The sequence below is a fragment of the Salvelinus namaycush genome, chromosome 37 (genome assembly GCF_016432855.1).
Source record: "Salvelinus namaycush isolate Seneca chromosome 37, SaNama_1.0, whole genome shotgun sequence".
In the NCBI taxonomy this organism is placed as follows: Eukaryota; Metazoa; Chordata; class Actinopteri; order Salmoniformes; family Salmonidae; genus Salvelinus; species Salvelinus namaycush.
In genome coordinates this window covers 14,109,144-14,137,094 of record NC_052343.1, presented here as the reverse complement: position 1 = coordinate 14,137,094, position 27,951 = coordinate 14,109,144, and the positions used below count along the sequence as shown (strand labels likewise).

The following is a 27,951-nucleotide window of genomic DNA, read 5'->3' as shown; positions in this document are numbered from 1 at the left end:
CTCAACCGTGGAGCACAGGAATGGAGCCAACACACAGGGACTCTCAACCGTGGAGCACAGGACTGGAGCCAACACACAGGGACTCTCAACCATGGAGCACAGGACTGGAGCCAACACACAGGGACTCTCAACCATGGAGCACAGGACTGGAGCCAACACACAGGGACTCTCAACCATGGAGCACAGGACTGGAGCCAACACACAGGGACTCTCAACCATGGAGCACAGGAATGGAGCTCCATCTGAGTGCTTCCACCCCTCCCTTACCATTTAGAGTCGCACTCTCCTCTCCTCCTTTCATCCTCCCATCCACAGGGGTATCTGTTACCTTATCGGATCAGTGGCATCTGAGCACACACTGTGTGTAACTACTAACTTACAACTTCTTCTTCTTTTGTTAAATGTGAGGGTTGGCTTTTGAATTTCATTTCCTAAATTGACAGAATGGAAATGATCCAATCCTGGTTACAGTACACAACCACCAAATTCATGGCAACACCAACAGCAGCGGGTGCCATGGTAACGAGTGGGGGGTGGGGTGGGTGTACTCACGGGAAGTTAGCGAGCCTGACAGCCACGGGGGAACAGGAGAGCTGGGCGGCCCACTTCAACGTCACATCCTGGTACACCAGCAGCATGTTGTTATGGTTACCGACCAGGGTGTTGGTGGTGCCTTCAGACACTGGGAAGAGAAGGAAGGGTCAGAGGTTAGTTACAATCACAGGAGATGCATGGCACCTAATGAAAAGTGCTTTATAAATACAGTCCTTCCATCAATCAGTCATCAATAGGATATCGATTTGCTCGGAGTTGCTTTGGCAAGCTAGAAGCCAGTCCATAAAATGACAACAAACATTCAATGAATATTTAACCATTTAGAAAGCAAAAATATCTCAAGTCACTACAAATGAATTAAACAAGGCATAGTTCTGGGGTGAGGGTGTGTCTTTGAGGTAGAATATTCATTTGTGAGAACACACACGGTTAAACCCCGGGTTGACCTGAAATGGTCTAGTTCTGGGGTGAGGGTGTGTCTTTGAGGTAGAAGATTCATTTGTGAGAACACACACGGTTAAACCCCGGGTTGACCTGAAATGGTCTAGTTCTGGGGTGAGGGTGTGTCTTTGAGGTAGAAGATTCATTTGTGAGAACACACACGGTTAAACCCCGGGTTGACCTGAAATGGTCTAGCATGAAAACGCCTTTTGGTTTGGCCGCGCACACACACACACACACAAGTATTTACCGTGACTGCCACCATGGGAGATCTGAGATGCACCCACGCCTAGCCAACCTCATTTGGATAGAGGGCAGGGGCGGGCAAGGCCGAAATGACAGACACAGTTTATATAGGACTCCCTCCATCCACTACATATAGCAGCATTTACTTTCTCCTCTTTCGCTCCTCCTGGTTCATTCTGTTCTGCCACTGTGGCCAGGCACTGTATTAATAGCAGTGTATCAGACAGACATGTGGCATGGTTTCCCTGAACACACCTTACCCTGAGGTGTGTGTGTGTGTGTGTGTATGTGTGTGTACTAATTATAAGTGATTATTATCAATGCTGGGGTTAAGTGGCTGTATTATCACTCATTTAGGGAAAAACAGAGGATGAGAGAGAGGGGAGGGGGGGCAAAGAAACGAGGGAGAGAGAGAAAAGGAGAACGCGAGCCAAAAAAGGCAGCTGCATAGTGGAGGGCCAGGGGGGAAACCTGTGAAATATTGAGAGCGGGCCGGTAAACCGCTAAAGTTCCAGCCAAAACAATGTGAAAGTCAGCAGCCCGGAAAGTTCCTCTCCCTCTCTATGTATTGAAAACACAACCGCAGCAGATTACAATAGCGGGAAGCCATTTGCCATACTATCCGGGTGACTGCTGAAAACACAACCAGAGAAAACGATCGAGGACTGTGATCGATGTCACCTGGGATCCTGGCCTTGATAGAGGAACGATGCAAATGGAATGGGAATAGTGTGATGTAAGGTTGTGTGTGTGTGTGTGTGTGTGTATACCAGAGGGAATGGTGCTCACAGGTCAAACACAACTCAATGAGGAATAGCAGGTGCCTCTGGTTAAAAAACAACAACATTTCTCTCAACCACACTGCTTCTCCTCTTCCTCTTCTATCCCTCTCTCTCCTTCCTTTTCCTCCCTCTCACCTATTTCCCCCCCTCACCCTTTCTTTCTCTCCCGCTATCCTTCCCTTGCCATCCCTCTCTCCATGTATATACAGGTAACTGCCAACATAAAGGAAACACTTGAGTAAATGAGGGATACAAAGTATATTGAAAGCAGGTGCTTCCACACAGGTGTGGTTCCTGAGTTAATTAAGCAATTAACCTCCCATCGTGCTTAGGGTCATGTATACAAAATGTCCAGTTGACCATTATTTTGGCTACCATGGCTAGAAGAAGAGAACTCAGTGACTTTGAAAGAGGGGTCTCAAAGAAGCATAAGGATTTTAAAGGGTGCGTATATATCTCAGTCACCAGATCTCAACCCAATTGAAAACTTATGGGAGATTCTGTAGCGGTGCCTGAGACAGCGTTTTCCACCACCATCAACAAAACACAAAATGATGGAATTTCTCATGGAAGAATGGTGTCGCATCCCTCCAATAGAGTTCCAGACACTTGTAGAATCTATACCAAGGTGCATTCAAGAGGTTCTTGCGGCTCATGGTGGCCCCAATGCCCTATTAAGACATTTATATTAGTTTTTCCATTATTTTGGCAGTTACCTGTAACTGAGCTCAGCTGGAGAGAGGTGTGTTGGCTGGAACCCTGCGATAGTGGGATTAACATGCAACACGCAGACCCCTGATCCACAGGGCATTTCGCCAGCAGAACATGCTGTGTGTGTGTGTGCTTATGCAGGTGACTGTGCTATGTGTTGCATGTTTGAGGTGCTACATATGCTAAATATGGATCCGATTAGAGCGTGCCTTGCTCTGTGACATGTCCTACTTCCTCTGGTTGGAGTGGTATGTTGGGAGTCAGTCAGGACAGACAGATGCACTGTGTAGAGCTGTACTCCGGTCCCTCATTAAACCCAACCCAGGAGCCGAGAGACTCCCTATCAGATGAACCTGAGCTCACAGACAAACACTCATTCTGCTACCGCCACACACACTGGACAGGCATGGGGAACGTCTGATCACCACTAGAAATGTGTTAGACCAGTATCTACATAGCAGACCTAAAACAAAGACTGGATAGAAGAAGAATATTCATCAATTATATGGAGGATGGATATCTGCTATGTCCTACAATATGCCCTACAATATGTTCTACAAATAGTGTGTCTGATATCAAGCAGTAAAGCAGTCTGTTATGTGAGGAAGCAGCTAGGGTTGTACCATTACCTGAGGGGTAGGGGAGGGAGCACTAGGGTTGCACCATTGCCTGAGGAGTAGGGGAGGAAGCAGTAGGGCTCTACCATTACCTGAGGCGTAGGGGAGGAAGCAGCTGGGGTTGTACTCCAGTTTCTTCATGAAGCGGATATGTCCGTTGTCTTTGAGGCAGTACAGGTTCCTTTCGCCGCAAACAAAGATGGAGGATGAGGACGGAGAGAAGGAGGGGACACTGAGGTCCAAGGCCTGCTCCCCCAGGACCAGGGTCCAGTCAGCCTGAGGGGGAAACACACACAGGGTTAAACACACACACACAAACGAGCACACACACACACGCAGTTCTCCTCTCACCGTCAGTCTCTTCCCTGCAGTTTTGCTATGCTGCTCAGCATCCTGTCTGGTCTCTGCATCCGTGGCCACCGCTAGCGTCTCATACCTGGGTTAGGAACACTTCAGTTTAGACACACACACACTGTTCTCAGTGGTAACACTTCAGTTTAGACACACACACACACTGTTCTCAGTGGTAACACTTCAGTTTAGACACACACACACACACTGTTCTCAGTGGTAACACTTCAGTTTAGACACACACACACACTGTTCTCAGTGGTAACACTTCAGTTTAGACACACACACACTGTTCTCAGTGGTAACACTTCAGTTTAGACACACACTGTGCTCAGTGGTAACACTTCAGTTTAGACACACACTGTGCTCAGTGGTAACACTTCAGTTTAGACACACACTGTGCTCAGTGGTAACACTTCAGAAACACTTCAGCTGGACCCTCTGTCAGAAGCCCCACTGTCATAATAAATGACATGTCATAACACCGATGGATGTCTGTTAACTAAAGTTTATGCCACAAAACATTCAGGTACGCTAGTATCATGCTTTTACGTTCTCAAACAATGGCCTTATTAATAGCAGTATCATGACACTGATCTGGAGTTAGTCTACAGTAGTCTCGCACTATGGCATTAATACAATCTGATTTCCAGTAAAAAGCTGGAACTGGCTATAGTTGCAACAGACATCTCACACACACACACGCGCGCTCAGTCACCTTGCCCCTCGGGAGGTAGAAGGAAAAGCTGCTAAGAATCAGATAATTATGTGAAGGGAAATCAGAACCTGCTAAGCCCTGATGTTTATGAAGCTGGAAACGACAGGAGACAATTTGCTCTGTCAGGGAGAAAGTCTCTTTCTCTCTCTGAGAAAGGAATGGAGGGATGAACATGTCCAAAGACAACAGCAAGCAGTGCCAATGGGAAGGTGGAGGAAGAGGAAACGGGACTATATTTTGACTAAAGGTTGCAGAGGGGTAACAATAGAGTACACTCCTGACAAATGCACATCGAATAAGTGCACTTCGGTTTGCATTCATACATTACTTTTGATCAGCTGTAAGAAACCTGAAGGCCTCAATCCTAAATGGATGGGAGAGTTTGGCACCATCTAGCCAAGGCCTTTTAATGGCAGAGTACTATGATCAGGTATGTTGGTGAATGAGCTAGCGTGAAAGAGCCCTAACACATAGAATCACAAAGAGTGTTTGTGTGTGTGTGTGTGTGAGAGATGGTAGAGTCAAACCTTGAAGAACTGATTCACCAGCATGCATACTGGTTGTAAACGGTGAGCTCACACATTCAGAGTTCCACAGCTCAGGCCAGCCCAGCGGAGCAGTGAGGGTGTTTACATGAGTATAAATATGTGCATAATATGCATGCACGGTTGTGTGTATGAAATGTATGATCATGAACACACTACCAACACACACCCCACGAGGCTCACCTTTAACCAGTTCAACCCACACAAACTCAGTCAACCTCTACAGGTTGGATAGAGTCTCTCTGTCTCAGACAGCCCAGAGAGACACAGAGTGAGTGTGTGAAGCTGGGGCATGGAGGCTAGATGAAGTGTGGGGATGTGTGCAGCCAGAGGAAACAGCCCAGTCATTTATATGAAAGAGGATATCTCCCCAATACTTCCCTGATACACAAACACAAAATCACATTCACCAACGCTCGGGCGCAGAGAAAATCAACATTACTGGCTAAACAAACCGAGGGAGCGGAACAGTTCCCTAGCTGACTGATATTATGCAGTACATGACACTCAGAGCAAGGCTATTTCTAACTAAGATGCAGGATTTTCATTACCAAATTTAGCTCTCTTCGTATCTACAGTTTATGACCTTTGATTCTAGATTTGATCAGAAAGTGGGATTCTAGCCACAGAGACCAAGTCTAGACACAGCCGAGTGTTAACTGGGGACAGAGCGCTTCATCCTGGGCAGAATAATTTTTATTAGAATTCATATATACAGTCTGAGAATTGAAGAGAGGGAGGAGGGGGAGGGAGGAACAGGGGGGTGAGGTCAGCGTTTCCGCATGGATATCTCATCTGGGGAAGCTCTTGATATCGGAGAAATCTGGGATAACAAACAGCTGGAAGGCCGGGTTTCACACACCGAAACACACACACACTTCGGCCTTTCCCCAATTTCCATCCGGTTTTAACAGGAGCGTGAAAAGGGAAAATCCCGGCGTGTGTTTGTTGAGGAAGGTAACTGTGATTATTGTGGAGGGGCGATGAGTGGCCAAAGTAGAGGAAAATAAAGACAGGGCTTACATGGGGAGCTGTGGCGATCAATGAGTGGAAATTTCATTAGGATGTGAAAATGTTAACTTTGCACCGGAGATAACCAGACTCAGCTGTGGCAATAGGGCCCAATACACCCAATCTGCCATCTGCAGTATCCCCTATACACTATTTACACACACGGACACAAAGAAGGAGGCACACACACACACACACACACACAGAGAACACTCTCCCCTATTATTTAAAGATGGTGCAGTGGTTTGTGGTGTTAGGACTAGAAAATGGCCTCCCGTCTGTCTGCTGCACCACAGATGTATTTAAAGATCTAGCGCAGAGTAGCAGGCAGGTAGATGGCCTTCAGAGGCGACGAGTACACTTCTTCACTCCCTCTCACACTCACTTTTTCATTTACTTACCCCTGAGGAGGGTGTGTGTGTACGTGTGCGCGTGCTTTGCAGCGTATGTGTGTGTGTTGCAGCGTGTGTGTTGCAGCGTGTGTGTGTACCTGTAGCTCTCCACCTGTCGTGCTGAGGACACAGTGAGGAAGGTGTCAGTGCGGGAGCAGTAACACAGAGGACCAGGCAGGAGGAAGCCAGGGAGGAAACGGCCAAATGAGTAACTCTCCTGCTCAAAGAACATCAGCATGCCATCCATGGACTGGATACACATAGAGTGGTGGTCTGAGGGGAGGGAATAAAAGACAAATGTTACATGAGTGTTGAATAAACGTTAATTCAACACACAGGGTTAGTACAATAACACATGACAACCTGGTGGAATCATACTGGCATCACAGAAAAGTACACACAATGACAGAACACAGACCTGAATGCTGCCTGACTAAATGACTTGCAGAATTTTATACGTTCTGTGGGAAAATGTATGCATCATACAGTTCTGCCTGACTTGTTGGGGCGGCTCTGCTATGTTGTGTTGTAGTGGTGGGTTAGCTGCTCTGCTATGTTGTGTTGTAGTGGTGGGTTAGCTGCTCTGCTATGTTGTGTTGTAGTGGTGGGTTAGCTGCTCTGCTATGTTGTGTTGTAGTGGTGGGTTAGCTGCTCTGCTATGTTGTGTTGTAGTGGTGGGTTAGCTGCTCTGCTATGTTGTGGTGTAGTGGTGGGTTAGCAGCTCTGCTATGTTGTGGTGTAGTGGTGAGTGAGCAGCTCTGCTATGTTGTGTTGTAGTGGTGGGTTAGCAGCTCTGCTATGTTGTGTTGTAGTGGTGGGTTAGCTGCTCTGCTATGTTGTAGTGGTGGGTTAGCTGCTCTGCTATGTTGTAGTGGTGGGTTAGCTGCTCTGCTATGTTGTGGTGTAGTGGTGGGTTAGCTGCTCTGCTATGTTGTGTTGTAGTGGTGGGTTAGCTGCTCTGCTATGTTGTGTTGTAGTGGTGGGTTAGCTGCTCTGTTATGTTGTAGTGGTGGGTGAGCTGCTCTGTTATGTTGTGTTGTAGTGGTGGGTTAGCTGCTCTGCTATGTTGTAGTGGTGGGTTAGCTGCTCTGCTATGTTGTGGTGTAGTGGTGGGTTAGCTGCTCTGCTATGTTGTAGTGGTGGGTTAGCTGCTCTGCTATGTTGTGGTGTAGTGGTGGGTTAGCTGCTCTGCTATGTTGTAGTGGTGGGTTAGCTGCTCTGCTATGTTGTGTTGTAGTGGTGGGTGAGCGGCTCTGCTATGTTGTGTTGTAGTGGTGGGTTAGCTGCTCTGCTATGTTGTGTTGTAGTGGTGGGTTAGCTGCTCTGCTATGTTGTGTTGTAGTGGTGGGTGAGCTGCTCTGCTATGTTGTGTTGTAGTGGTGGGTTAGCTGCTCTGCTATGTTGTGTTGTAGTGGTGGGTTAGCTGCTCTGTTATGTTGTAGTGGTGGGTGAGCTGCTCTGTTATGTTGTGTTGTAGTGGTGGGTTAGCTGCTCTGTTATGTTGTAGTGGTGGGTGAGCTGCTCTGTTATGTTGTGTTGTAGTGGTGGGTTAGCTGCTCTGTTATGTTGTAGTGGTGGGTGAGCTGCTCTGCTATGTTGTGTTGTAGTGGTGGGTTAGCTGCTCTGCTATGCTGTGTTGTAGTGGTGGGTTAGCTGCTCTGCTATGCTGTGTTGTAGTGGTGGGTTAGCTGCTCTGCTATGCTGTGTTGTAGTGGTGGGTTAGCTGCTCTGCTATGTTGTGTTGTAGTGGTGGGTTAGCTGCTCTGCTATGTTGTGTTGTAGTGGTGGTTGAGCTGCTCTGCTCATTTGTCTCCTGCTGAATCTGATATGTCCATTAACACCTCTCGGACTGAGCAGGCCTGTTCACAGCAGCCTTACACAGCTTTAGGTCTGCGTTCTCCGAGTGCGTGTGTGGAGGGCTTGGAATGGCCCACTGAGTTTTATGGCAGAGAAAATCTGAGATGGCTGAGTACACACATACACACACACACACACACACAATGAGCCATAACACAGAGCGGCTGTGAGAGCAGAGAACTATAATTAGGCCTCTACGCGCTATTTAAAAAAAAATCACTCACATCAACGAGGGGTCAGGGAGTACCACCTACAGAGCAGATACACACATACACATACACTAATAAACACGTGTGGGTGTGTGCTTCACCAGCTATTCTGGTCATCCCCTTTGGTGAACTGGGCTCAGGGTGGGAGGTCAGTAAAACACTGAAGGACAAGGCCACTCACACAACTACCCCGCCCTGTGTGTGTGTGTCAGTGTAGGCACACGTGCAGGTTTGGTGTGTGTGCATGTATGTGTATCTTCTCACGCTGTGTGTGGGTCTACGCCCATACTAAAGATATCAAAAACCGCTCTTCTAGAGCTATAAAATATTAGTCCAGTACTTCTAACCTTAGCAGAAACATACAGAGGAAACCAGCTCTACTAATAACATTATTAGAACATGCTGTTACACAGGTTTAGCCCAAGGACAAAACAGAGGCTGGCAGGACAGAGCAGAGCAGTGCAGTGTCTTTGGGCCTGGGTTCTGGGTGGAGTTGGGCTAGAGTGTGGGCCAGGTGCTGCTTAGAATGGCCTATGCTGTTTGTGTGTGTGAGTGTGTGGCCCGATTCTGACCCAAACCCAGCCAAGCCATTAGGGCTGTATTAGTACAACATTGCTTTTACAGTGCTTACAGTCATTCCATGGTCAGGAACTATTGGGTGCTATTGGGTGCTCACATTTAGAGCAAGCTCCTTCACACACTCATTTCATATGAGTACACAGATGACAAGTGTGTACGGTGGTGTGTAGGAGCTGATTTCACAGGCTGTGCTGCTCCCTGGTGGTGATGTGTGGTAGTGTAACCCTGGAACAGGATCCTCTTGTTCTATTCATAGGAACATCATTGTAATCCACTCTCTCTACACTGAAAGGAGAGGGACACGACTATTCTAAGAGTGTGTGTGAGAAAGAGAGAGACTCAGAGAGTAAGAAAGAGAAGGAGAGAAATGGAAAGGGAGGAGGGATAGGGAGAAAAAAGATGGCGCTGGAGGGTAGGGCTGTCGTCTTAACGGCTCTCAACCAACCATGCTATTTTGTTAGTTTTTTCGTAACTTGTTTTGTACATAATGTTGCTGCTACCGTCTCTTATAACCGAAAAGAGCTTCTGGACATCAGAACTGGGATTACTCGCCTCAAATTGGACAAAGAGTTCATCTTCAATGATTCAGAAGCGAGGGATATACTACAGACACCCGACCAGGCACATATCTCTGTGATTTGCTGGAAAAGGAAACGTAGGTTTCGCGAAAATAGATCAGGATGCCTTATGAGGATCAGGCGAAGAGTGGCTAATCTGCCCATGCCTTCCATTCTGCTAGCTAACGTTAGCTAACGTTCAATCACTGGAAAATAAATGGGACGAACTGAAAGCACGTATATCCAAACAACGAGACATGAAAAACTGTAATATCTTATGTTTCACAGACTTAAGGCTGAACGACGACATTAAAAACATACAGCTGGCGGGTTATACACTCTATCGGCAAGACAGAACAGCAGCCTCTGGTAAGACACAGGGCGGGGACCTATGCATATATGTAAACAACAGCTGGTGCACGATACCTAAGGAAGTCTCAGGGTTGTGCTCGTCTGAGATAGAGTATCTCATGATAAGCTTTAGACCACACCATCTGTATTTTTCGTAGTGGTCTACATACCACCACAGACCGAGGCTGGCACTAAAATCGCACTCACTGAGCTGCATTCCGCCATAAGCAAACAGGAAAACACTCATCCGGAGGCGGCGCTCTTAGCGGCCGGGGACTTTAATGCGGGGAAACAAATCAGTTTTACCTCATTTCTATCAGCATGTTAAATGTGCAACCAGAGGGGAAAGAAAAATCTAGACCACCTTTACACCACACACAGACGCATACAAAGCTCTCCCTCGCCCTCCATTTGGCAAATCTGACCATAATTCTATCCTCCCGAATCCTGCTGACAAGCAAAAATGAAAGCAGGAAGCACCAGTGACTCGGTCTATAAAAAAAGTGGTCAGATGAAGTAGATGCTAAACTACAGGACTGTTTTGCTAGCACAGACCTGAATATATTCTGTGATTCTTCCGATGGCATTGAGAAGTACACCACATCAGTCACTGGCTTTATCAATAAGTGCATTGAGGATGTCGTCCCCACAGTGACCGTATGCACATACCCCAACCAGAAACCATGGATTACAGGCAACATTCACACTGAGCTAAAGGGTAGAGCTGCCGCTTTCAAGGAGCGGAACTCTAACCCGGATGCTTATAAGAAATCCCGCTATGCCCTCCGACGAACCATCAAACAGGCAAAGCGTCAATACAGGACTAAGATCGAATCGTACTACACCGGCTCTGACGCTCGTCAGATGTGGCAGGGCTTGCAAACTATTACAAAGGGTAAGCACAGCTTGCTCGCTTCGAGGCAAGTAACACTGAAACATGCATGAGAGCATTACCTGTTCCGGACGACTGTGCGATCACGCTCTCCGCAGCCGATGTGAGTAAGACCTTGAAACATGTCAACATTTACAAGGCCGCTGGGCCAGACGGATTACCAGGACGGGGTACTCCGAGCATGCACTGACCAACTGGCAAGTGTCTTCACTGACATTTTCAACCACTCCCTGTCTGAGTCTGTAATACCAACATGTTTTAAGCAGACCACCATAGTCCCTGTACCCAAGAACACTAAGGTAACCTGCCTAAATGACTACCGACCCGTAGCGCTCATGTCTGTAGCCATGAAATACTTTGAAAGGATGGTCATGGTTCACATCAACACTATTATCCCAGAAACCCTAGACCCTCCCTAATTTGCATATCACACCAACAGATCCACGGATGATGCAATCTCTACTGCACTCCAAACTGCCCTTTCCCACCTGGACAAAAGGAACACCTACAGTTGAAGTCGGAAGTTTACATACACCTTAACCAAATACATTTAAACTCAGTTTTTCACAATTCCTTACATTTAATCCTAGTAAAAATTCCCTGTTTTAGGTCAGTTAGGATCACCACTTTATTTTAAGAAAGTGAAATGTCAGAATAATAGTAGAGAGAATTATTTATTTCAGCTTTATTTCTTTCATCACACTCCCAGTGGCTCAGAAGTTTACATATACTCAATTAGTATTTGGTAGCATTGCCTTTAAATTGTTTAATTTGGGTCAAACGTTTCAGGTAGCCTTCCACAAGCTTCCCACAATAAATTGGGTGAATTTTGGCCCATTCCTCCTGACAGAGCTGGTGTAACTGAGTCAGGTTTGTAGGCCTCCTTGCTTGAACATGCTTTTCAGTTCTGCCCACAGATATTCTATGGGATTGAGGTCAGGCTTTGTGATGGCCACTCCAATACCTTGACCTTGTTGTCCTTAAGCAACTTTGGAAGTATGCTTGGGGTCATTGTCCATTTGGAAGACCCATTTGCGACCAAGCTTTAACTTCCTGACTGATGTCTTGAGATGTTGCTTCAATATGTCCACATAATTTTCTTACCTCATGATGCCATCTATTTTGTGAAGTGCACCAGCCCCTCCTGCAGCAAAGCACCCCCACAACATGATGCAGCCACCCCCGTGCTTCACGGTTGGGATGGTGTTCTTCGGCTTGCAAGCCTCCCCCTTTTTCCTCAATACATAATGATGGCCAAACAGTTCTATTTTTGTTTCATCAGACCAGAGGACATTTCTCCAAAAAGTAAGATCTTTGTCCCCATGTGCAGTTGCAAACCGTAGTCTGGCTTTTTTATGTCGGTTTTGAAGCAGTGGTTCTTCCTTGCTGAGCGATATAGGACTCGTTTTACTGTGGATATAGATACTTTGTACCTGTTTCCTCCAGCACCTTCACAAGGTCCTTTGCTGTTGTTCTGGGATTGATTTGCACTTTTCGCACCATAGTACGTTCATCTCTAGGAGACAGAACGCATCTCCTTCCTGAACGGTATGACGGCTGTGTGGTCCCATGGTGTTTACACTTGCGTACTATTGTCTGTACAGATGAACGTGGTACCTTCAGGCGTTTGGAAATTGCTCCCAAGGATGAACCAGACTTGTGGAGTTCTACAATTTTTATTCTGAGGTCCTGGCTGATTACTTTTGATTTTCCCATGATGTCAAGCAAAGAGGCACTGAGTTTGAAGGTAGGCCTTGAAATACATCCACCTCCAATTGACTCAAATGATGTCAATTCGCCTATCAGAAGCTTCTAAAGCCAAGACATCATTTTGTGGAATTTTCCAAGCTGTTTAAAGAAACAGTCAACTTAGTGTATGTAAACTTCTGACCCACTGGAATTGTGATACAGTGAATTAAGTGAAAAAATCTGTCTGTAAACAATTGTTGGAAAAATTACTTGTGTCATGCACAAAGTAGATGTCCTAACCGACTTGCCAAAACTATAGTTTGTTAACAAGAAACTTGTGGAGTGGTTGAAAAACGAGTTTTAATGACTCCAACCTAAGTGTATGTAAACTTCCGACTTCAAATGTACGTGAGAATGCTATTCATTGACAACAGCTCAGCATTCAACACCATAGTGCCCTCAAAGCTCATCACTAAGCTAAGGACCTTGGGACTAAACACCTCCCTCTCCAGGATTCAGTTGCACTTCCTGACGGGCTGCCCCCAGGTGGTAAGTGTAGGTAACAACACATCCGCCACGCTGATCCTCAACTCGGGGGCCCCTCAGGGGTGCGTGCTCAGTCCCCTCCTGTACTCCCTGTTCACTCATGACTACACGGGTAGGCACGACTTCAACACCATCATTAAGTTTGCCAATGACAACAGTGGAAGGCCTGATCACCGACAAGACAGCCTATAGGGAGGAGGTCAGAGACCTGGCTGTGTGGTGCCAGGACAACAACCTCTCCCTCAACCTGATCAAGACAAAGGAGATGATTGTGGACTACAGGAAAAAGAGGACCGAGCACGCATCCATTCTCATCGACAGGGCTGTAATGGAGCAGGTTGAGAGCTTCAAGTTCCTTGGTGTCCACATCACCAACAAACTAACATGGTCCAAGCAAACCAAGACAGTCGTGAAGAGGGCACGACAAATCCTATTCCCCCTCAGGAGACCGAAAAGATTTGACATGGGTCCTCAGATCCTCAAAAAGTTTTACAGCTGCACCATCGAGAGCATCCTGACTGGTTGCATCACTGCCTGGTATGGCAACTGCATTAATTTGATCTAATAGAGAAAGGATGTGAGAGAGAGAGTGCAACAGAGTGAGGAAGTGAATGGCAGAGAGTGTGTGTGTGTGTGTGCATGAAACTGGCATGAATGAAGGAGTCCATAAAGCTCTAGAAGTCTATGAAACAAAAGGAAGGTGAAGAAGAGTTCAGGGGTTAATGAGGAATGTTAGAATGCCAGGGGAGAGAGAGGGAGAGAGGATGGGGGGAAGAAATCATCCCTCAAGGGAAAAATATGTATTTGGAAAAAAGGAGGGGAAAGCTCTCGACTCCGCAGCATCCAAGAAAAGTAACAACTCCCATCCTAAACATCTCCTCTATAACATTAACCAACACAGCTCCAAGTCTCCTCACACACACGTGCATGCGCACACACAAACCAGTGTTTAACTGAAGCTCTTTTAGATAAGGGAAGGCCAATAATAGAACAAGGGATATATTGTTGAGGTGTGTGTGTGTGTTCCAGGGAGCACGTGTTTGGATAGGTGTGCTCTTCCATTAATGAATTGCCTGTTGTCTCATCTGGAGCTTGGTCCAGATTTCAGCAGTGTGTTCATGGCAGGCTAAAAGAGAGCTTCTGTGGTTCACCTGACACAACCTTGAAAAAGGACACACACAACTTAACTTACTGCACATACAAATACACCCACATGTGTGCACATGCATGCACACACCCATGCACACACTGATCCAGTCACTACCATCCAAATAAACCTGCACCAGAATGCCAAGGGTTTCCCTCCACACAGAATGAATCATATTCTACACTTATAGCTCTGTGGTCATTAGAAATGAAAGGACAGTGAATTAACCCCCAAAAATAAAAAAAAGTGTGTGTGTGTGTGGTTAGTGACTACACTGTCAATCTGTTACATGTGAAGTGTTTGAGCTGCTCATGGGGGTGCTGTGATGTGTTACCTGTGACCCCTCCGAAGGTTCCATAGGTCATGTTGCAGGCAGTCCTCTGGAGGTTGTGCTCATAGACCCGCTTGAGCTGGTACTGAACCCCATGCTCCACATTACCAGCAGTACCTACGGTAGAGACAGAGAGACAGACAGTAGAGGGAGGGAGAGAGAGAGAGAGAGAGAGACCACCCATATTAATATTTATTGTCACATATCATTGCTATGTCCTATGGTTAAATCTGCAGAGAGAGAACTAGAAGAACGGGAGCAAACTGACATAGTATCAAAAACCAATCAAATCTTATTTGACACATGCTTCATAAACAATAGGTGTAGACTAACATTGAAATGCTTACTCACGGGCCCTTCCCAACAAAGCAGAGAGAAAAATATAGAAAAAAAGAACACAATGAGTAACGATAATTTAGCTTTATACAGTACACAGAGTACCAGTACCGAGACGATGTGCAGAGGTACAAGTTATTTGAGGTAGATATGTACATAGGTCGGGGAAGGCAACACGATAAATAATAAACAGTAGCATATGTGAGGAGTCATAATAGTTACTTCAAAGAGGGTCATGCAGATAGTTTGTGTAGCTATTTGTTTAACTATTTAGTAGTGTTATGGCTTGGGGGGTTAGAAGCTGTTCAGGGTCCTGTTGGTTCCAGACTTGGTGCATCAGTACCGTTTGCAGTGCGGTAGGTGCCGTACACACTACCCTTACGGTTGGATGCCAAGCAGTTGCCATACCAAGCGGTGATGCAGCCAGTCAAGATGCTCTCAATGGTGTAGCTATAGAACTTTTTGAGGATGATTTATTTCTTTCATCACATTCCCAGTGGGTCAGAAGCTTACATACACACAATTAGTATTTAGTAGCATTGCCTTTAAAATTGTTTAACTTGGGTCAAACGTTTCGGGTAGCCTAGAACTTTGAGGATCTGAGGGCCCGTGCAAAATCTTTTCAACCTCCTGATGGGAAGAGGCGTTGTCATGCCTTCTTCACGACTGTGTTGGTGTGTCTGGACCATGTTAATTCCTGTGGACACCGAGGAAATTAATGCTCTCGACACGCTCCACTACAGTCCCATCAATGTGGAAGTGGGCGTGCTCAACCCTCTGTGTCCGGTAGTCCAAGATCAACTCCTTTGTCTTGTTGACGTTGAGGGAGAGGTTGTTGTCCTGGCAGGTCACTGACCTCTCTATAGGTGGTCTCATCTCCATCGGTGATCAGGCCTACCACCGTCATGTCGGTGGGGTTGGAGTTGTGCGTGGCCATGCAGTTGTGGGTGAATGGGAGTACAGGAGGGGACTAAGCACACACCCCTGAAGGGCCCTATGTTGAGGGTAAGCGTGGCGGATGTGTTGTTGCTTACCCTCAACACCTGGTGGCGGCAAATCAGGAAGTCCAGGATCCAGTTGCAGAGGGAGGTGTTCAGTCCCAGGGTCCTGAGCGTAGTGATGAGCTTGGGGGGCACTATGGTGTTGAACACTGAGCTGTAGTCAATGAACAGCATTCTCACATTGGTGTTCCTGTTGTCCAGGTGGGAGAGGGCAGTGTGGAGTGCAATAGAGATTGCGTCATCTGTTGGGGCGGTATGCGAATTGGAGTGGGCCCACGGTGTCTGAGAGGATGGTGTTGACGTGAGCCATGACCTTTCCAAGCATTTCATGGTTACAGATGTGATTGCTACGGGGCCATAGTCATTTAGACAGATTATTCTTGGGCACAGGGACTATGGTGGTCTGCTTGAAACATGTAGGTATTACACACTGGGTCAGGGAAAGGTTGAAAATGACAGTGAAAGACACCCGCCATGTTCTGAGTACGCATCCTGGTAATCCGTCTGATCCCGCGGCCTTATTTTTATTTTTTTATACTTTGTTTATTGAATTTTCAATACCAGCATTTAAAAATAATTGCACTTGTAAGCTATTTGGTAGTAGTATAAAAAAAACACATCAAAGACAACAATACAGGAATACAGCTAACCTACAAAGCATTACATGGGCTTGCTCCTACCTATCTTTCCGAGTTGGTCCTGCCGTACATACCTACACGTACGCTACAGTCACAAGACGCAGGCCTCCTAATTGTCCCTAGAATTTCTAAGCAAACAGCTGGAGGCAGGGCTTTCTCCTATAGATCTCCATTTTTATGGAATGGTCTGCCTACCCATTTACATTTACATTTAAGTCATTTAGCAGACGCTCTTATCCAGAGCGACTTACAAATTGGAAAGGACCATGCCTCAGGACTACCTGGCATGATGACTCCTTGCTGTCCACAGTCCATCTGGCCGTGCTGCTGCTCCAGTCTCCAACTGTTCTGACTGCGGCTATGGAACCCTGACCTGTTCACCGGACGTGCTACCTGTCCTTAGACCTGCTGTTTTCAACTCTCTAGAGACCGCAGGAGCGGTAGAGATACTCTTAAATGATCGGCTATGAAAAGCCAACTGACATTTACTCCTGAGGTGCTGACTTGCTGCACCCTCAACAACTACTGTGATTATTATTATTTGACCATGCTGGTCATTTATGAACATCTTGGCCATGTTCTGTTATAATCTCCACCCGGCACAGCCAGAAGAGGACTGGCCACCCCTCATAGCCTGGTTCCCCTCTAGGTTTTTTCCTAGGTTTTGGCCTTTCTAGGGAGTTTTTCCTAGCCACCGTGCTTCTACACCTGCATTGCTTGCTGTTTGGGGTTTTAGGCTGGGTTTCTGTACAGCACTTTGAGATATCAGCTGATGTAAGAAGGGCTATATAAATACATTTGATATAAAAAAAATACAACAAAAAAATAATAAAATAAGGAAAAATATATATATTTTTTGATACAGTTGTTATGGGTCAGCAAGTACAGATAATACCGTCCTTAACATCCGAGATGTCATGTATACACATACCTGGCCTCTTACATCACCAATATATAAATATACATCACTCTGGAACTGCAGGGAAATGTATTCGTTTAACATAAGAAAAGAAGGGAGCCCACATTGCATAGAATTTGTCTACAGACCCATTGACTGTCTTTAATTTTTTCCAACTTTATGCAATTCAAAGCAGATTTAATCCAAAGAGCATGAGAAGGGGCTGCAGAGGATTTCCATCTAAGTAAAATTAATCGTCTCGCTAACAAAGTGACAAAGGCAATTACATCCTTATTCATTTTGGTCAATTGTATTGTGGGTAAGGAAACCCCAAATAATGCAATAAAAGGGTCTGGCTCGATCTGTGTGCCGCTTAATTCTGAGAGCGTGTTAAAGATGTCTTTCCAGAAACCAACAAGAGATGGGCAACACCAAAACATGTGTACATGATTAGCAGGAGACTGATTACGTCGTACACAATTAGGGTTCACATCCTTGTAAATTTTGGATAATCTTGCTTTGGTCCAGTGGGCCCTATGAATGAGTTTGCATTGAATGAGGCCGTGTTGAGCGCAAATAGAAGAGCTGTGTACCCTTTTGAGTGCCCCTTCCCATTGTTCATCAGATATTTCCTCACCCAGTTCCTCCTCCCATGAGGATTTAAAATTGTTTAATGAGATGACTTTTAGTGAGCAAATTTGACTATAGATTATTGACACGGTGCCTTTCAGAGTAGGAAGTGGGACAAGAAATGTGTCGAACTGGGTTTCACCAGGAAGGGTGGGGAATCCTGGATCTATGCTGCGGATGTAACTCCGGACTTGTAAGAACCTAAAAAAATGATGTCTGGGGAGACCAAATTTAGCTGATAATTGTTCAAATGTACTAAATGTATTAATATACATAACTCTGAATCTTTTAATACCGAGACTAGACCATGTTGAGAAAGCACCATCAACAATAGATGGGGGAAAAGCTGTGTTGGAGGCTACCGGAGCCAAAGAAGAGGTTGTTTGAAACCCAAAGTGGCGCCTAAATTGATTCCAGATCTTCAATGTTGTTTTGACACATATTTTTGGTGAAGGATGAGTAAGGGCCTGTAACGGAGGAGTGAGCGTGGGAAGACAATGATGCCGGTATAGACCAGGCAGCCTCCATCTCTAGCCAAATTGGGAGTGGGAATATCTCTCTGCTCTGCAACCAGTAGTGAATGATCCTAAGGTTAGTGGCCCAACAATAGATTCTGAAATCTGGTAGAGCTAGACCGCCATCTGGTTTGGGCCTCTGCAAAAGCTGTTTTCGCATCCTGGGGGGGCTTTTTGTCCCATATAAAAGGGTAGTATTAGGCCGTCGAACTTTTTGAAAAATGTATTGGGAAGAAATCGGAAGGCACTGATAGAGAAGAATTTAGGCAGAGTATTCATTTTAATATAATTAATTATTTAGACTAAGGAGAGTTGTAGCAAAGACCAGCGTTCCAAATCATCCTTAGTACGGGTTAAAAGAGGAGCAAAGTTGGCTTGAAAAAGGTTTTCAAATCTGATTGTGACATGTACCCCGACATAAATAAAATTATTGTGAGCAATTTTAAATGGCAAGTTATGTAGAGTGGAATCTTTTTTGCGGCCATTTTTGCGGCATTAATTTGCTTTTACTGAGATTCAGTTTATACCCTGATAAGTGACCGAAGGATGCAAAAGTGGCAAGGGCAGCAGGAACAGAGACAGAAAGGTTGGATGTGTATAATAATAAATCATCTGCATATAAAGACAGTTTGTGTTCGTGTCCGTATCTGACTATACATTTGATGAGGGGGTTGGAGCGAAGTGTTATAGCAAGTGGTTCTATGGCGAGGGCAAACAGTAAGGGACTTAAAGGGCAACCCTGGCGTGTCGATCGTTGCAAAGGGAAGCAGTTTGATTGAGTGTTATTAGTCCTGACAGAGGCTTGAGGGGGATGAGTACAGAAGTCTTATCCAAGCCATGAATTTGGAGCCAAAGCCACATTTATTTAGAGTGTAAAAAAGGTATTTACATTCCACCTGATCAAACGCTTTCTCTGCATCCAGGGATATAATGGCTTCAGAGGTATTGACGACAGAAGGATAATATATAATACACTGCTCAAAAAAATAAAGGGAACACTTAAACACAATGTAAGTCCAAGTCAATCACACTTCTGTGAAATCAAACTGTCCACTTAGGAAGCAACACTGATTGACAATAAATGTCACATGCTGTTGTGCAAATGGAATAGATAACAGGTGGAAATTATAGGCAATTAGCAAGACACCCCCAATAAAGGAGTGGTTCTGCAGGTGGTGACCACAGACCACTTCTCAGTTCCTATGCTTCCTGGCTGATGTTTTGGTCACTTTTGAATGCTGGCGGTGCTTTCACTCTAGTGGTAGCATGAGACGGAGTCTACAACCCACACAAGTGGCTCAGGTAGTGCAGCTCATCCAGGATGGCACATCAATGCGAGCTGTGGCAAGAAGGTTTGCTGTGTCTGTCAGCGTAGTGTCCAGAGCATGGAGGCGCTACCAGGAGACAGGCCAGTACATCAGGAGACGTGGAGGAGGCCGTAGGAGGGCAACAACCCAGCAGCAGGACCGCTACCTCCGCCTTTGTGCAAGGAGGAGCAGGAGGAGCACTGCCAGAGCCCTGCAAAATGACCTCCAGCAGGCCACAAATGTGCATGTGTCTGCTCAAACGGTCAGAAACAGACTCCATGAGGGTGGTATGAGGGCCCGACGTCCACAGGTGGGGGTTGTGCTTACAGCCCAACACCGTGCAGGACGTTTGGCATTTACCAGAGAACACCAAGATTGCCAAATTCGCCACTGGCGCCCTGTGCTCTTCACAGATGAAAGCAGGTTCACACTGAGCACATGAGCACATGTGACAGAGTCTGGAGACGCCGTGGAGAACGTTCTGCTGCCTGCAACATCCTCCAGCATGACCGGTTTGGCGGTGGGTCAGTCATGGTGTGGGGTGGCATTTCTTTGGGGGGGCCGCACAGCCCTCCATGTGCTCGCCAGAGGTAGCCTGACTGCCATTAGGTACCGAGATGAGATCCTCAGACCCCTTGTGAGACCATATGCTGGTGCGGTTGGCCCTGGGTTCCTCCTAATGCAAGACAATGCTAGACCTCATGTGGCTGGAGTGTGTCAGCAGTTCCTGCAAGAGGAAGGCATTGATGCTATGGACTGGCCCGCCCGTTCCCCAGACCTGAATCCAATTGAGCACATCTGGGACATCATGTCTCGCTCCATCCACCAACGCCACGTTGCACCACAGACTGTCCAGGAGTTGGCGGATGCTTTAGTCCAGGTCTGGGAGGAGATCCCTCAGGAGACCATCCGCCACCTCATCAGGAGCATGCCCAGGCGTTGTAGGGAGGTCATACAGGCACGTGGAGGCCACACACACTGAGCCTCATTTTGACTTGTTTTAAGGACATTACATCAAAGTTGGATCAGCCTGTAGTGTGGTTTTCCACTTTAATTTTGAGTGTGACTCCAAATCCAGACCTCCATGGGTTGATACATTTGATTTCCATTTATAATTTTTGTGTGATTTTGTTGTCAGCACATTCAACTATGTAAAGAAAAAAGTATTTAATAAGAATATTTCATTCATTCAGATCTAGGATGTGTTATTTTAGTGTTCCCTTTATTTTTTTGAGCAGTGTATTAAGTAATCGTCGAAGATTGAAGAATGAGTGTCGATTTTTAATAAATCCTTTTTGATCCGGTGAGATAATTGATGGGAGGACTGTTTCCAGACGCGTTGCCAGAAGTTTGGCTAGAATTTTATAGTCAACATTTAGCAGGCTAATTGGACGGTATGTCAAGAGGGTCTTTGTTTTTTTAAAGAATAAGACAAATGGTTGCCTGAGTGAGAGTCTGTGGGAGAGAACCATTTACAAATGCTTCATTGTACATTTAAATTAGAATAGAGGCTATTTTGGAGATAAACGTTTTATAAAACTCTGCCGAGTAGCCGTCAGGCCCTGAGCTTCTCCCAGATTGAAGGGATTTGACAGCATTAGACAATTCTTCAACAGTGATCGGCTGCTCTAATTTTTTAACCAAACCCCAGCTGACAGAAGGCACAGCAAGTGAGTGGAAGAAATCATCAAATTCCATTGTATCCGCTTTACTTTCAGAAGTATATAGAGACGGTAAAATCTCTTGAACTCATCATTGATCCCCCTAGGATCTAATGATAACCCAGATGATGTACGAATTTTAGGAATCTGAATTGATGATGATAGTTGACGTAACTTGTGAGCTAATCAGTTACTGGCTTTATCTCCTTGTTCATAGTAAGTGCTCCTAGACTTGACAAGCAGTTCAGTAATCTGGTCTGTTAATAATGTGTCAAATTCTTCTTGCAAAGTTAAACGTTCCTTATAAATATCCGGGGATGGTGAAACGGCATAAATGCCATCTAATTGAGCAATACAGCGTGTTAACATAGATAGCCTATCCCTTTTCAGTTTGTTCTCATGTGCGGTGTAGGAAATCATTTCACCTCTGATATAAGCTTTCAAAGTTTCCCAGAGAGTAGACGCAGAGATGTTCGGGGTTCTATTTGTAATCATGAAAAAGTCGATTTGATTCAAAACAAAATTGACAAAGTGTTCATTGCTGAGCAGTTGAGTATTTAGCCGCCAAGGCGGTCGCAGATCGTCAACATTCTGAAAGGCTACTTCCATAGTAACAGGGGCGTGGTCAGATACAACAACTGGATTATATGAAAATAAAGATATGGAATGGAGGAGCCTTTCATCTACAAGGAAGTAGTCTATGCGCATAAAAGTGTGGTGAACTGATGAGGGGAAAAAAAGAGTATGCTTTTCCAGCTGGATTAAACAATCTCCAAGGATCTGAAACGGCGAATTCAGACAAAGGGTCGGACAACTCTAGCTGAGGTTGATAAGGTGGTAGGTTTAGTGGAGGATCAATCCAAATGTGGGTCTAACCAACAGTTAAAGTCACCACCTAAGATCAACATATGGGAAGACGTATCTGGGAGTGTAGAGAAAACCGATTTGGGAGAAGAAAAAAAAATCACCATTGTCCAAATTAGGAGGATAAATATTAACAAGAAGTACCTTTGTATTGAGCAACCTACCACTGACAATTATGTATCTACCATGGGGATCTGCGATCACATTAGAACATGTAAAAGGTACCGATCTGTGAAGTAAAATAGCCACCCCTCTGGCCTTACTCTGAAATGAGGAATGGAACACCTGACCCACCCATCTGCACCGAAGACATGAGTGTTGTGATACCTTCAGATGAGTTTCTTGGAGAAAGATGATGTGAGCTTTCAATTGATGAAGGTGGTGTAGCACCTTACTATGTTTAACTGGGTTATTTATGCCCCTGCAGTTCTAAGTGAGAAAATTAAAGCCATTCCCTCCAGCAGGATGGGCTACACTAGGCTGAGTCATGTCTTAACTTCTCTAGGATAGGGGGCGACATTTTCACTTTTGGATGAATTGGTGCTCAAATTGAACGGCCTCATACTCTGTCCTAGATCATATGATATGCATATTATTATTACTATTGGATAGAAAACACTCTGAAGTTTCTAAAACTGTTTGAATTATATCTGTGAGTAAAACAGAACTCATATGGCAGGCAAACTTCCAAACAGGAAGTGAAAATTCTGAAATGGGTCGCTGTGAAAGTCATCGCCTATTCAATTCTCCTATATTTATGGATCTGTATGCACTTCATACGCCTTCCACTAGATGTCAACAGGCAGTAGAACGTGGAATGAAGCGTCTAGCATGATGTGGGGCCGAACGAGAGCTTTTGGAGTGACTGGTGAGGCAGATTGCCAGTTCTTGGCCACGCACTCTGGGCATGGGATGTCCTTGTTTGCATTGAGTCATATAGACATGAAGAAATGCTCCGTTTGGGACGTTATTGGATATATATGAGAAAAACATCCTGAAGATTGATTCTCAACTGAGTTTGACCAGTTTATTCGATTTGTAATATCACTTTTTGAAGTTTTCGTTCATTAGCGTAAATTTGTATGGACACATGCTAGCCAAAGTTGCTAATTCGACAGAAGTAATGGACATTATAAAACAAAACAACGATTTGTGGAACTAGGATTCCTGGCACTGCATTCTGATGAAAGATCATCAAAGGTAAGGGAATATTTATGATGTAATTTAGTATTTCTGTTGACTCCAACATGGCGGAGAATGGCTGAGCGCCGTCTCAGATTATTGCATGGGATGCTTTTTACTAAAGTAATTTTTTAAATCTAACCCAGCGGTTGCATTAAGAACCAGTGTATCTTTAATTATATGTAAAACATGTATCTTTCATCAAAGTTTTATGATGAGTATTTCTGTATTTCACGTTGCTCTCTGTAATTATTCTGGCTATTTTTGAGCCATTTCTGAACATGGCGCCAATGTAAAACCACGATTTGTGGCTATAAATATGCACATTATCGAACAAAACATAAATGTATTGTATAACATGATGTCATATGAGTGTCATCTGATGAAGATGTTCAAAGGTTAGTGATTAATTTTATCTCTATTTGTGGGTTTTGTGAAAGCTATCTTTGCTGTGAAAAAATGGCTGTGTTTTTTTGGATATGGTGGTGAGCAAACATAAATATGTTGTGTTTTCGCTGTAAAACATTTTAAAAATCGGACATGTTGGCTGGATTCACAAGATGTTTATCTTTCATTTGCTGTATTGGACTTGTGATTTCATGATATTATATTATATTATTTACCTGTGGCGCTATGCTAGGCTATGCTAGTCAGCGTTTCTGATGACAATGATCCCGGATCCGGGATGGGTGGTTCAGAGAGGTAAAACAGCAACACAGATGGTAAAACAGCCAGATTTTGGCATTAGAGGCGGCAACCTGGGTTAGAAAATATATATATACAGTATATATTTTAAAGAGAATGACATTCAAATGTCGATGAACCCAGCAAAATTGGCTTCGCTAGCAAACCATTCGGCCTGCTAACTAGCCTGCTAACCAACCATTTGTTCCACACCATGCGGTACAACAGCCGCTTTCACGTTCTTGTTGATGAAATCTGCCGCTAAAGCCGGGTCCTCGAATCTGTGCGTGGAGCCGTCCGGTAAAGTCAGTCTCAGAACCGCAGGGTAGATGAGGCCGAACTTCACGCCCGGGAAGGCGCGTAGGTGGCGCTTCACAGCTCAAAAGCTAGCCCGCTTCTTAGCCACAGCTGTGGTGTAATCCGCAAATATCGAGAATCTTCTACCCTTATAGAGGAGAGGGGATGCTTCTCCCGATCTCCTCAGTATGTCATTGCGGACGTGAAAGAAATGCACCCTGATGACAAATGGTTGCGGGGGTTCTCCATCCCGGGGTCGGCTACGCAGAGTGCGGTGGGCCCGGTCTAGCAGTGGCTTCTCCTCCAGACCGAGCAGCTCCTGAAGCAGCTGGGCCATGAACTCCGTGGGTCTTGGGCCCTCCACTCCCTCCGGTATTCCCAGTAGAAGAATGTTGTTCCTCCGCATTCTACTTTCCATATCTTCGCATCTATTGTCGAGGTATGCCACCTTAGTTATCAATGAGCCAACGTTAGCCTCTAGCTCGCTAATGCGAGTGCTGTGGTCTGTAGCACCTCGTTCCAAATCCGATAAGGCCACTCCGTGTTCGTCGAGCTTATTCTGTATACTCTCAATAGATTTTTTAAGCTCGTCTTTGACCATTGATATCTCTGACCTGAGATTGGTAGAGAGAGAGTCAATTATACCGAAAAGATCGGTTTTGAGGGTGCCTATCAGGGATTGTAGCATCTCCAGTCAGTGTTTCCGTGGGGCCGGCATTAGCAGCGTCCGGTGGCGAATCAGGAGAGGGCGCGGGCTTGCTGCGGCCTGCTCTTGCAGACTCCGTTTTTGGACGGGTAGACGACATTACAAACTTACATTTCTCAAACCTGATCTGAATTGTTTATGGGTCTCTTCAGATGCCTGGCCAAACAGAAATATATATATTTGGTCACTAACTCAGGAGCGATAGGGAAACGCGTTCTACATCCTTGGCTACCAACAGTGCCCCCATCCCGTGGCCTTATGAATGGTAACCTGTTTAACGGTCCTACTCACATCACCTACGGAGTGCCAGATCACACAGATGTCCGGAACTGCTGCTGATCTTATGCATGGTTCAGTGTTGCTTGCCTCGAAGCGAGCATAGAAGGCTTTTATCTTGTCTGATAGGCTCGTGCCACTGGGCAGCTCGTGGCTGGGTTTCCCTTTGTAATCTGTGATAGTTTGCAAGCCCTGCCACATCCGACGAGCGTCACAGCCGGCGTAGTAGGATTCGATCTTAGTCCTGTATTGATGCATTGCTTGTTTGATGGCTCGTCAGAGGTCGTAGCGGGATTTCTTATAAGTGTCTGGATTAGTGTCCCGCTCCTTGAAAGCGGCAGCCATGGCCTTTAGCTCAGTGTGGATGTTGCCTGTAATCCATTAATTTTAGTTGGGATATGTACAGTACATAAAGTCACTGTGTGGACGACGTGCTAAATGTGCTAAACTCCTGTAATCACATGAATCCCGGAACATATTCCAGTCTGTAGTAGTCCACTAAATCAATGTGGGGTGGCAGGCATATTACAGCCAATGTTGAAATGTGTGGTATTACCTGAGACGGAGTACACAGACAGTTTTCTGGGGTGCAGCACAGCCAGATGAAGCAGATCTGAACACCTGCAGAGAAGATCATTCAATCACTGCGAAGAACAGACGTCCAAAATCGCCAATGAAAACATACAGGACAATACTGACATAAGAGTAGATCAGTATAGATATAATTAAGTAGAGTTGAAGTCGGAAGTTTACATACACCTTAGCCAAATACATTTAAACATAGTTTTTCACAATTCCTGACATTTAATCCTTGTAAAAATTCCCTGTCTTAAGTCAGTTAGGATCACCACTTTATTTTAAGAATGTGAAATGTCAGAGTAATAGCAGAGAGAATGATTGGGTCAAACATTTCAGGTAGCCTTCCACAAGCTTCCCACAATAAGTTGGGGAAATTGACCCATTCCTCCTGACAGAGCTGGTGTAACTGAGTCAGGTTTGTAGGCCTCCTTACTCACACACGCTTTTTCAGTTCTGCCCACAAATTTCTATGGGATTGAGATCAGGCCTTTATGATGGCCACTCCAATACCTTGACTTTGTTGTCCTTAAGCCATTTTGCCACAACTTTGGAAGTATGCTTGGGGTCATTGTCCATTTGGAAGACCCATTTGCAACCAAGCTTTAACTTCTTGACTGATGTCTTGAGATGTTGCTTCAATATATCCACATAATTGTCCTCCCTCATGATGCCATCTATTTTGTGAAGTGCACCAGCCCCTCTTGCAGCAAAGCACCCCCACAACATGATGCTGCCATCCCAGTGCTTTACGGTTGGTATGGTGTTTTTTGGCTTGCAAGCCTCACCCTTTTTCCTCCAAACATAAACATGGTCATTATGGCCAACCAGTTCTATTTTTGTTTCATCAGACCAGAGGACATTTCTCCAAAAAGTATGATCTTTGTTCCCATGTGCAATTTTCGCACCAAAGTACGTTCATCTCTAGGAGACAGAACACGTCTCTTTCCTGAACGGTATGACGGCTGCATGGTCCCATGGTGTTTATACTTGCTTACTATTTTTTGTACAGATGAATGTGGTACCTTCAGGCGTTTGGAAATTGCTCCCAAGGATGAACCAGACTTGCGGAGGTCTACAATTTATTTTCTGAGGTCTTGGCTGATTTCTTTTGATTTGCCAATGATGTCAAGCAAAGAGGCACTGAGTTTGAAGGTAGGCCTTGAAATACATCCACAGGTACACCTCCAATTGACTCAAATGATGTCAATTAGCCTATCAGAAGCTTCTAAAGCCATGACATAATTTTCTGGAATTTTCCAAGCTGTTTAAAGGCACAGTCAATTTAGTGCATGTAAACTTCTGACCCACTGGAATTTTGATACAGTGAATTATAAGTGAAATAATCTGTCTGTAAACAATTGTTGGAAAAATGACTTGTGTCATGCACAAAGTAGATGTCCTAACCGAATTGCCAAAACTATAGTTTGTTAACAAGAAATTTGTGGAGTGGTTGAAAAACGAGTTTTAATGACTTCAACCTAAGTGCATGTAAACTTCCGACTTCAACTGTATATCCTAATGGAAAAGGTTAGGACTGGGGGTAGTCAACTCTGGCCCTAAATGTGTATTCTGGGGGCAACTGCTACTTCAAGCACAAGTTGTGAACAGATAAATATAATACAATATACATAGGAAAAAATGACAAATCTGTTTGATGTAAATCTATGGTTTGCACATGTGTTCTACAGCTTTGCAGAGGAACATGTCTGTCGTCAACCCTGCTGTCATGTTTACGGAGGAAAAACAACTAAAAATGAAGCCAGGTGATTTCTTCTTTACTCAAAACCACAGTGCCCACTGTCAATGAGAAAACATTTCACCATCTCCCACCCCACTGCTCTAGAGACAAC

General features: G+C 45.1%; 1 protein-coding gene across 1 annotated transcript in view; it reads right to left on the bottom strand.

The window, feature by feature from the left end:
* Positions 1-27,951, bottom strand: part of LOC120031526 (protein PTHB1-like) — a 112,936-nt gene that overhangs the window by 80,756 nt on the left and 4,229 nt on the right. The window contains exons 4-9 of the mRNA XM_038977316.1: positions 26,079-26,143; positions 14,531-14,644; positions 6,468-6,642; positions 3,704-3,788; positions 3,445-3,628; positions 553-682 (exon numbers count right to left, since the gene is read on the bottom strand). Coding sequence (XP_038833244.1) covers positions 553-682; positions 3,445-3,628; positions 3,704-3,788; positions 6,468-6,642; positions 14,531-14,644; positions 26,079-26,143 — 753 coding nt within the window. The remainder of the gene's footprint in view (positions 1-552; positions 683-3,444; positions 3,629-3,703; positions 3,789-6,467; positions 6,643-14,530; positions 14,645-26,078; positions 26,144-27,951) is intronic.